Source organism: Biomphalaria glabrata, chromosome 1 (genome assembly GCF_947242115.1).
Source record: "Biomphalaria glabrata chromosome 1, xgBioGlab47.1, whole genome shotgun sequence".
Classification (NCBI taxonomy): Eukaryota; Metazoa; Mollusca; class Gastropoda; family Planorbidae; genus Biomphalaria; species Biomphalaria glabrata.
The window spans coordinates 18,898,391-18,909,618 of record NC_074711.1 but is presented as its reverse complement, the minus strand read 5'-3'; the positions used below and the strand labels follow the sequence as shown (position 1 = coordinate 18,909,618).

The following is an 11,228-nucleotide window of genomic DNA, read 5'->3' as shown; positions in this document are numbered from 1 at the left end:
ATCACGAATGAATAGCTAGATCTAAGCAAATAAAATAAAGTGTTATCGGGTAAGAATAAAAAATTGCATTAAAATTCCCATCCTCCTCCCATAACAAGTTTGATTCGATCTTTTTTTTTATGTGCGTGTCGAGGATGCATGCTTAAAACTAATTAATCATCTTTTAAATGACTTCGCAATGAAATGAGCAAACTCCGGTCTAGCCGAGGGTAACGTGTGTACACCGCGATAGTCAAACATTGACCAATCTAAGAACCCTGTCGCAGTGTAAACTTCTCACTGGGTACTTGTTGACTCCGCACGTGCAGCCAGGTACTCACTCCGATCGATTGGGAAAAAAAAAGACAAAGGTGAAGGGGGTGGGGGTGGAAAGAGGTGGCAAATCACCATCGTGAGTACTCTGGCTTGTTCTTTCACGTGTCCCCCATTCAAGTAGTCGCTCATGCAGACTACATGTCTTACAATTTACTTGTCTTCAGGTGAGAGCCCATCTTTTACAGTTTCTTTAAACCACTGACGTCACAACTGTACTACCACACTTTAACGATTTCATTTGACTTTGAACAGCAATGTTTTGTTTATTATCTATTTTCCCTTTCACCTATCTTTTAGTCCGTTTTGGGCACCACACATGATCTGACGACCGTCTTTCTCCATTCATCTTTTGCTTTCAATAAAATCACTTTCGCTGACAGGTCCATCCATTCTTTGATGTTTTCTCTGCCTGCCTCTCCTTTTTTTCCTGGTACTGTTCCCCGAAAGCAGGTCTTTGCGAGCCCTGACGGCCTTGTGAGATGGCCATAAACTTTTAGTTTGCATTTTTTTTTACGTTGGTCAGGTCATCGTGGGGCCCAATTGCTAGTGTGATACTGTTTCGAATCTCCCCATCAGTGATGCGGGTCTTTGTATGTGCATGTAAATTCATGGCTAGAATCTTCCTATCTCGTTGTACAGTTCAACAAGGAAACAAAGATGTGGTAATGACGAAGGAGCGCATCAGTCATACTTTAGTGGCTATGCTTTTGTGTATCCACTTTGTGCAATAATTATCATTTCTTGGATGAGAGTTTATCTTTTCATCTACATGTGTAGATAGATAGATAGATAGATAGATAGATAGATAGATAGATAGATAGATGATAGATAGATAGATAGATAGATAGATAGATGATAGGTAGATAGATAGATAGATAGATAGATAGATAGATAGATGATAGATAGATAGATAGATAGATAGATAGATAGGTAGCTAGATAGATAGATAGATAGATAGATAGATAGATGATAGGTAGATAGATAGATAGATAGATAGATAGATAGATAGATAGATAGATAGATAGATAGATAGATAGATAGATAGATGATAGGTAGATAGATAGATAGATAGATAGATAGATAGATAGATAGATAGATAGGTAGATAGATAGGTAGATAGATAGATAAATAGATAGATAGATAGATTAGATAGATAGATAGATAGATAGATAGATAGATAGATAGATAGATGATAGATAGATAGATAGATAGATAGATAGATAGATAGATAGATAGGTAGATAGATAGATAGATAGATAGATAGATAGATAGATAGATAGATAGATAGATAGATAAAATTGACCTTCCGAGGTTGAAAAATGGGGAAAAAAATTAACTGCTGAGCTAAAAGTTTGTTTCTAGCTCTTGAGAGTTTTTTTTTTTTATTCTTGTGAGAAATCTGTACATGATATCACTTGTCCCCCAGCCTTGTATTTATATTATTTCTTAAATACACCAACACTGTATGGGTGATTGATTCATTTAGCATAACTATTTATATTCCTGGGAGACAGAAATTTACCTGTGATAAAACTGCCAGGAATGGCTCTACAGAATGGGACATTATAGCTCCAACAGGAAGTGTTCTACGAGACTTTCTAGCTCCAACAGGAAGTGTTCTACAAGACTTTCTAGCTCCAACAGGAAGTGTTCTACGAGACTTTCTAGCTCCAACAGGAAGTGTTCTACGAGACTTTCTAGCTCCAACAGGAAGTGTTCTACGAGACTTTCTAGCTCCAACAGGAAGTGTTCTACGAGACTTTCTAGCTCCAACAGGAAGTGTTCTACGAGACTTTCTAGCTCCAACAGGAAGTGTTCTACGAGACTTTCTAGCTCCAACAGGAAGTGTTCTACAAGACTTTCTGGAGGACAACGAAGCGCGTTACAGAAAGTCATCACTATTCATTATTCCCAAACTGAACATCTCCTCTTGTAAATGTTGTGATTAACCTGGGCCATAATAACATCTAACAGTTGTTCTTTCATCGGTCCAGTTCAAACATTAGCTGGGTCCGTTCGAGCCACCACTACACGGGAGGGAACACAAACTAGAAAACTAACCAGGGGACCCTGACACCGAGAGCAAACAAGAAATTATTAATTCACGAGTGTGTGCTCTGCGAGAAATCTTGTTTGGCCAGGTAGCCGGGGTTTCTCTGCAGAATATCTCAAAGTTCGTCCTTTTTTTTTTTTTCGTCCACCTTATCTCTCCCCTCTTCTTTCATTATCACCATCATCTTACCCCCCCCCCCCCCGTTCCCCACCTCCCTTACCTTCCGAAAATGAGTTTATCCATATTGATTATTGATTGCAAAACTCCTGACAACTTTATCCCTGTGTGGGATGCGATCCAACTCAGTTATTGTGAATAATTTCACTTTAAACCGGGGAATTCAAACCTCACCCTCATTTCAAAACTTTCATATTCTTTCCGTTTTGGCCTCGATGAAGATCTGCGCGTCAGTATAAGGGAAACAACAATGAGTCGGTTCCGATGAAATCTCGAGAGGGCGAGATCTCGCTAACAATAGGCTGATGACGAGAGACGAAAATATATGCACGAGAATAATTTTTTTAAAGATTAATATTCAATTAATGTTTGATTCCGTGATTTTACTTTTACAGGTAAAAGTATAGGAAACGTAATCCTTTCCTGCTGGAGTTACTCCCAGAATGTGTAGAATGAAATTGATGTTTTTTTTTGTTGTTGACATTTGGTGGCTTTAAGAGTGCGAGCGAATAACCGTTGAATTTCTGCCATTTGTTCCAAAATTCAAAGTATGATGAATGAGTGACGTGTAAATTTAGATTTCGGAACAATAATTTTGATGAGTAAATGTTGAAGGTGTTTCAAGTTATGTCGTTATGCTGATATCATTAATCGAAGTTGATACATTAATCACCAGAAACAAATTATTTGTTATTTCAGGGATAACAATTAAAACATTTATTTTTCTTCACTAACGCTGATATATATAACATTACACCTTTTAAATAAATCAATTAGTTTGGGAACCATTTTTAGGATGTCACCTTGGCCTTAGTATTTTTCCATTTCGATATATTTTTCAAAATAATTATTTTTGTCTAAGTACTACATTTTAAAATTCAAAAACATCTTTTTAATCATGAGCATAAATCGTCTCTCTTTTATTTTACTTTCTTGTTCACTATATTTTTATTCCTAAATATATATATATATATATATATATATATATATTTAGATAGATAGATAGATAGATAGATAGATAGATAGATAGATAGATAAATAGATAGATAGATAAATAGATAGATAGATAGATAGATATAGATATATGTAATTCTCTTCATGACTCAAGAGTTTGGACACCAAGTAATGGAAAGATCGCTCTTTTATTTCTGCAAGTCGGACGGACTAGAGTTACCCCACGTAATTTTAGAGGCGAAAAAAAAAAAGAGGGGAGGGGGGAGAACAAGTATTATTCACCCGTCACTAAATAGCAGGGCCGGACTTAACCATTGTGGGGCCCAATGTGAATCGAATTTGCGGTGCCCAGTTTGGGTAGGGATACGGATAATAAGTGAAAATTACGAGTTTGTATTAGAAAATATATTCGTCTTTGCATTTTACTATGCGCAGAATTACTACACGAGCCTTGCGTGTAGGGAAGTCATACAGTATATCATACGAATTCTGTTTCCTACATAGATCACGCTCAATAGCAAGAATTACCAAATGTTTCAATCTATCTTTGAGAATTGTGGACCTAAATTAATTCTTCATTAGTTTGAGGCGCGAGAAGCTTCTTTCACTAGATTCCACAATTACGGGTATTGCATAATGCCGTTTTTTTTTAATCGAGCGTAGGATTGGCGTTTGCCATATTGAATGATACACCAAAATGACAATTTGTGTCTATATATTTCAGGAGATTTGTATGAGTTTCAAAACGATTTTAATAATTTCCGGATATTTCCAGGACTTTTTCGTATAGTTTGCAATTACAGGAGATTCCCAGGATTTCCAGGCCGCGGGAACTCAGTTATAAGCTATAAAATTGTATAATTTAATAATTTATACACCTAGAATTAGCGCGGGTCCTATGAAAGTGCGGAGCACACTGCGGACGCATAGGTTGCAGTGGCCTAAGGCCGTCCCTGCAAAATAGCGGAGTGTGCTACGCCGCCGGTCGACTAGTATATAGGCCCTAATATTGTGGTCGAAGATGAGCACATTTCTCATAGATCTAGATCTACAAGTCATCTATCATTGAAAACATAATGACATCATATTGCGTCTCTAACACGATTAATCTTAAAATTATTAAAATCGCATTGTTTAATAATTAAAAAATTGTGAATTAACGTAGATCTAGATCTGGGTACCATTAAGTTTGAGTATGACCTAAGATGCAAATCGCAGGTCAAAGCTGTGCTATTACAGAATAATCATGATATTGATTGCTAAAATAAATAGAATGTGCGGATCAAAAATGCTTTGATAAAAAACAACACTATAATCATAATGTGTCATTAATAGTTTTTTTCGTTTGTGAATTTTTTTTGGTACAAATGTGCAAACTCAGATTTTTTTATTCAAAACAATGTAATTTTGTGGAAAAAAAATGCTAACATATTTAAATTCAAAATTAAACGTTTCGTTTTCCAGAAAACAAAAAGTAACACGAGGATTTTGAGATTTGTAAATATCGCATTCAAAAACTAGAGAATAAAGTCTTTTGTATTTTAAGAGTTAACAATAGATTAGGCCTACAAGATTTCAACATCTCTATCCTTATCCTGTCGTATTATCCTTACAATATAAAATAGGCCTACATAGATGCTAAATAGATCCCATTAACAGTGATATCTATTAATGTCGTATTTCCCCTATACTCATCAACACTTGGTAGACATCCCAGACTGCTGACCTTTTATTTTATTTTTTAACGAATGCAAGTATTGTCCCTTTTGTTTCCTGTACAGACTACGTCACTAATGTATTTTCATTATAATAGTAAAGTGTAGACTGTAGACCAATGCACTCACTACAGGTCCACACTGCTACAATGTCCTCATATTGTGAGTCTGGGCAATGTTAGCTATAAATAGATAGGCCTACTATCACTGTGCATGTGAGATGTTTTGAAGACTATGTATAGTAAGATACGAACCCCGAACTCAAGCCTCGCAAAGGAAAAGCATTTTAAATCGTACTATTTTTCCCAAGAGACTGTAGGGAAGCTAACTCGTGCAGGAAACGTAAGGACTCATTTAAATAAACGTTGTTTGATATATATACTTCATCTTCTTAAAAGTGATAATTTCATTCCTAACATTTACAAACAAAAAAGGGAGACAACAATAATATTTCATTCTGGCTTCCATGTCAGGCATTCTGCTCACGTAACCTCTCGTGTGACCATTAAAGTTAAAACTAACTCACTCCTCCTCTTCCTTTTTAGTTATTTATGGGAGTATGCAGAGAGACACACACTCACTCGGAGGCCCCCTTGACTAGTTGAGTGAAAACGCATACAGCCCCATTACGGCAAATTAACACGGATGTCGGCGAGGTGCCTCGAAGGTCTGAGCAGCTCGTGCGGACACAAACCAGCTAATTGCGGCGCACGTTCTGGGGTTAGTCAATGGGCCCGCCTCTATGTATTGTTTGGGTGGAGATTGAACTTTTTTTTTTTTTACTGTTTAAAAAAAAACAACTTTACCAAAGAGTTCTCCCCCCCCCCCCCCCACACCAACACCCTCCAAAGCCACTCATTTATCGTCTTCCTATTTGGACCTCTTCTTTTGACGAAGGAAAATAGTCATGATATGAAAGGAAAAGGAGAGGGGGATGAAACTAATAGTTCAGGTCAATGAAATGTTTGATGTGGGCGGTTGGTCGGAAGGTACCAGTTAATGTGGTTTGCTCACTAGTGCAAAACATCCTTATCTGCGGTCAATCAGGGGAAGACAACTTCCAGCTTTTCTGAAAAGAAAAATAAATGGAAAGAGTAACGTCCCCCATTTTTTTTAAAGAGGGCCTTAACCGCCATCTCTCAAACGGTAGATCCCAGGTTTATGCGCACAGGAGCGGGTATTGAAGGGGAGCCAGGCGATCTCCATAGACCGGGGGATAACTACGGAATAAAGTATAATCTCCCGGGAGTATCGGTTGCGCAAGAAATATAGCCGACAGTTGCAGTCAGTTTGCACGTGAGCGCCCTTCTCAACCGACATCGAGACTCCTCCAGACCTGGAAAATAAACAGGTGAGGTGGGGCAGGGAGAATTAGGGCTAGCGGAAATGTTGTGTGGGTGAGCAGGGGCGTAACCCCCCCCCCCCCTAACGTCGTAATTAACCCCCGAGGAGTTGATTAGAATCAAGACAGTGTAAATATAAGATCCGAAGATCTCGGCGACTGGATCTCCAAACCCCTCGAGAGCCTCGTTTCAGACAAGCGCAGACGTTAATCTGGTACCATTTCCCTTCCTCTGGACTCTCAGCAAGAGATAAGGCCAATGAGTTATAACTCACCGCCAATACCTTTTCTTTTGTTTTCTAAAGTTGTGGGTATTATAAGTCGACCCGCTATAGCCTAAACATAAAAAAAAAAAGTCCAACCGCTTATTTCACTTTGAACTTTAGAAAAAAAAAAAGATTTTTATAAAGAATGGAAGAAAATTTATTGAGAAATGAATGGGCTTCTACTGTTACAGATAAAATACTGATCGTTTCGTTATGACCATTAGGCTGTGTTTTATAAAGGGAATCCCTGTCAACTAGAATGATTTAGATCCATACTTAAATGTTTCTTAAATAGTTTGCGAACAGATCACATTGCACTATGCAAATTAATCCGACTTTTTTTTTTTTTTGTTATTGAAAAAAAAAAGCGTTTAAAAAAGTAGCATATACGAAGAGTCCATGGGGACATTGTGTTTTGGGGCTTGAGGATCCTTGATATAGTGACCGTTGGCCGCTGCTAATCGTTTGGTAGGGAATGTAGGTCAAGGAAACGGTTCTAAAAACGAGCTGTAGTCTACGTAGATCTCAATGTTTTTCTTCTTTAAGCGAGTAATGTTGGCCTGTGTTTTGTAAATGTAATTGTTCTTTCTCTTCATCGTCTCTCTTTATTCTCCCTGACCCTAACCCTAACCCTTATTCTCCCTATATCTTTATTTCTCTCTGTCTCTCTCGCTCTCTTTCTTTATATCTCTCTCTCACTCTTTTGCTTTATTTCTCTCTCTCTCCCTCTTGCTGTCGTCCTTATCTCTTTCTCTCTTTCTTGCTCTCTTTTGCTTTATCTCTATCTGTAGCTCTCTCTCTCTTTATCTCTCTCTCTCTCTCTCTCTTGCTGTCGTCCTTATCTCTCTCTCTCTTTCTTGCTCTCTTTTGCTTTATCTCTATCTATAGCTCTATTTCTCTACTCTATCGAACTCTCTTTCTTGTAATTCTTAACTTTTGTTGTTTCTTTTTATCATTTTTCTATTTGTCTATCAACACTTTCACAATCTCCATTCTCTCTGTCTGTCTGTCTGTCTGTCTCTCTCTCACTCTCTCTCTCTCTCTCTGTCATTCTCTTCTATTTTTCATTGTACAACTTTCTCTTTTATTTTATTTTCTTGCTCATTATTTAAGTCTCCCTCTATTATCTACATCTTTCAATTTCTCTCTTCTATTTTCTCTCCTCATCCTGCAATCTCTCTGTCTCTGTCTCTCTCTCTCTCTCTCTTACGCTCTCTCTTTCTCTCTTCTCTTTTTCTTTATTTCACTTCTTTATCAATCTCTTATATTCTTTACAAGAATCTCTTATTCATTTTCAATTGTCATCCCCACCCCACTCACAGCTCACACACAAACACACATTGCATTATATTACACATAAACACACACACGCACACATAGTCAATAGTTCTTCCTTAGAATCAATATTATTTTCTAGGATTTGTCCCCAAACGTCTTACTAATTCCTCGCCAGGGCTCCCGTCTCCCAGGTTGAGAAACACTGCTGGAACCTACCCACACAACAACTTAAGTGACAGGGTGCCATCAGGTCAGAGCTACTAACGGTCGTTCAGACCACGCTCGAGTGCCCACCGCGTGTACGTCCCTCTTACCCCCCACGAACAAAGGTCGAGATGTGCCCACCAGGTCAGTAGAGTGAGAGACTCGTGGGCCATGTACTTGGTGACACTCGACTTGGCGGACGTGACGTAACTGACAAGTGGCGCAGCTACTGTCATTGATAGTCAACTAAACGAGCTTTGTTTGAGACTTCCAAATGTGTTTGAAAACATGAAGATTAACAGACTATTCAGCTTTGATACTTTTTCCCATGTGGACTGATAGCTAAGATCTTTATTTGCTATTCCACAAAGTCTAGATTTTTTTTTCTGCTCTTCGAATTCGTCTTAATCATTACCTGAAATTTCACACAGTACATATCTTCGTGTTTTGACACATTTATTCAGTTTCACGTACGTCTCAATGCTCTAGTGACCTAATTTCAAATATCGCACATTTTTTTAAAGTTTTGTAACTTGTGTTTGCGTATCTGTGATCTAAGACAATCTTTAAAAAATGATTCTTCTCTGAACAAGTACATCTCTACCTTTTTGACGCTTACCCAATGTGGTCTTAACTACTTTTGTATATTATTTTAACCAAATTGGAAATGACAACTATGTCACTATTTTAAATCTACAAAATAATTTTAAGTCAACAGTAGTTCATAAATTTAAAAAAAAAAATTCACCAAATTGTTTCTGTAATTAAAACATAAGATTTTATTTATTCCTCTACACACTGAACAACGACAGACAGAAGCTTGATCAGAGAAATAACGACAGACAAAAGCTTGATCAGAGAAACAACGACAGACAAAAGCTTGATCAGAGAAATAACGACAGACAAAAGCTTGATCAGAGAAACAACGACAGACAGAAGCTTGATCAGAGAAATAACGACAGACAGAGGCTTGATCAGAGAAACAACGACAGACAGAAGCTTGATCAGAGAAACAATGACAGACAGAGGCTTGATCAGAGAAACAACGACAGACAGAAGCTTGATCAGAGAAATAACGACAGACAAAATCTTGATCAGAGAAACAACGACAGACAGAAGCTTGATCAGAGAAATAACGACAGACAAAAGCTTGATCAGAGAAACAACGACAGACAAAAGCTTGATCAGAGAAATAACGACAGACAAAAGCTTGATCAGAGAAACAACGACAGACAGAAGCTTGATCAGAGAAATAACGACAGACAGAGGCTTGATCAGAGAAACAACGACAGACAGAAGCTTGATCAGAGAAACAATGACAGACAGAGGCTTGATCAGAGAAACAACGACAGACAGAAGCTTGATCAGAGAAATAACGACAGACAAAATCTTGATCAGAGAAACAACGACAGACAGAAGCTTGATCAGAGAAACAACGACAGACAGAAGCTTGATCAGAGAAATAACGACAGACAAAAGCTTGATCAGAGAAACAACGACAGACAAAAGCTTGATCAGAGAAACAACGACAGACAGAAGCTTGATCAGAAAAATAACGACAGACAGAGGCTTGATCAGAGAAACAACGACAGACAGAAGCTTGATCAGAGAAACAATGACAGACAGAAGCTTGATCAGAGAAACAACGACAGACAGAAGCTTGATCAGAGAAACAATGACAGACAGAGGCTTGATCAGAGAAACAACGACAGACAGAAGCTTGATCAGAGAAATAACGACAGACAAAATCTTGATCAGAGAAACAACGACAGACAGAAGCTTGATCAGAGAAATAACGACAGACAAAAGCTTGATCAGAGAAACAACGACAGACAGAAGCTTGATCAGAGAAACAACGACAGACAGAAGCTTGATCAGAGAAACAATGACAGACAGAAGCTTGATCAGAGAAACAACGACAGACAGAAGCTTGATCAGAGAAACAACGACAGACAGAGGCTTGATCAGAGAACCTAGCAGAAACAGGCTACTCAGAACAAGGTAGAAAGACGTTTAGCTCTGCCATATATACAAAATACATACTACGAAGGTGTATATTATAAAATAACAAAATATAGCTAGAGGTATAATGTAGACCTATTTGTGTTACAATGATGTGGTTGGTGAGTACGTCTTGTTATTTCCAAAAGTTGAACCTAATGACCCAATGTCCTAATGACTTAATTTCCAATGTATGCCGGGAATCTTTGTTAGGTGAAGAAACAAGTAACAACAAATAACGTTTTCAGTTTTAAAGATAAAAAGACTTTTTGTAAGAGTGATTACTTTGCTCGTAATAACTAATGAATGATTGATAATAAAAAAAAAAGAACATTTCTTAACCCATCCCAATCAACCCTTCGAAAAAAAATTCCTGGCTACGCCCATGATGAAATGTACTCAGAGTATACAAAATTCTAGTTTGATGATATAGATCCAGACATAGGAACATAAAAAGACAGTCTAGACCGTCTAGACATATTTCTACATAAGACGGTGCGCAAAATGTTCCTGAATATCTATCTGTTTATTTACCTTTTTAGTGAATAGGATCAGGAATTTCCACTGACGTGTGCTAATCACAAGACCAATTAAATATTAAGATGATTATTTTATGAAAAAAAATGATAATTATAGTATCATTGTCGTTTGTTTTTTTTCGTGTGGCTAATTAGCTAGTAATTGTTTTCCCCAGAGATAGACATAAACTTTTTCGAGATCCTTGTTTTGAGTCCAGGTTCCAGCTTTTTGTTGACTCCTGAGTCTAATAAGAGTTTGCAAGCTGATAAGCTGAATTGTAATGGTAGTAACATAATTCCTCTTTACGAAATTCAACAGTTTAATTCTTCAAGTTGAAATCATGAAAAGTTTATACACAATAATAAGGCTTGTCTTCGAGTCCGAAAAGTAATCAGGAAAGAAAA

At 37.5% G+C, this 11,228-nt stretch overlaps 1 protein-coding gene across 1 annotated transcript; it reads left to right on the top strand.

Annotated features, from left to right (window-relative positions):
* Positions 1–453: 453 nt before the first annotated feature.
* On the top strand, positions 454–10,281 carry LOC129924309 (bifunctional endo-1,4-beta-xylanase XylA-like). The gene is made up of 3 exons (XM_056018568.1): positions 454–479; positions 1,742–2,206; positions 9,117–10,281. The coding sequence occupies exons 1-3, from the start codon at positions 454–456 to the stop codon at positions 10,279–10,281; spliced, it is 1,656 nt and encodes a 551-aa protein (XP_055874543.1).
* The last annotated feature ends 947 nt before the right edge of the window (positions 10,282–11,228 follow it).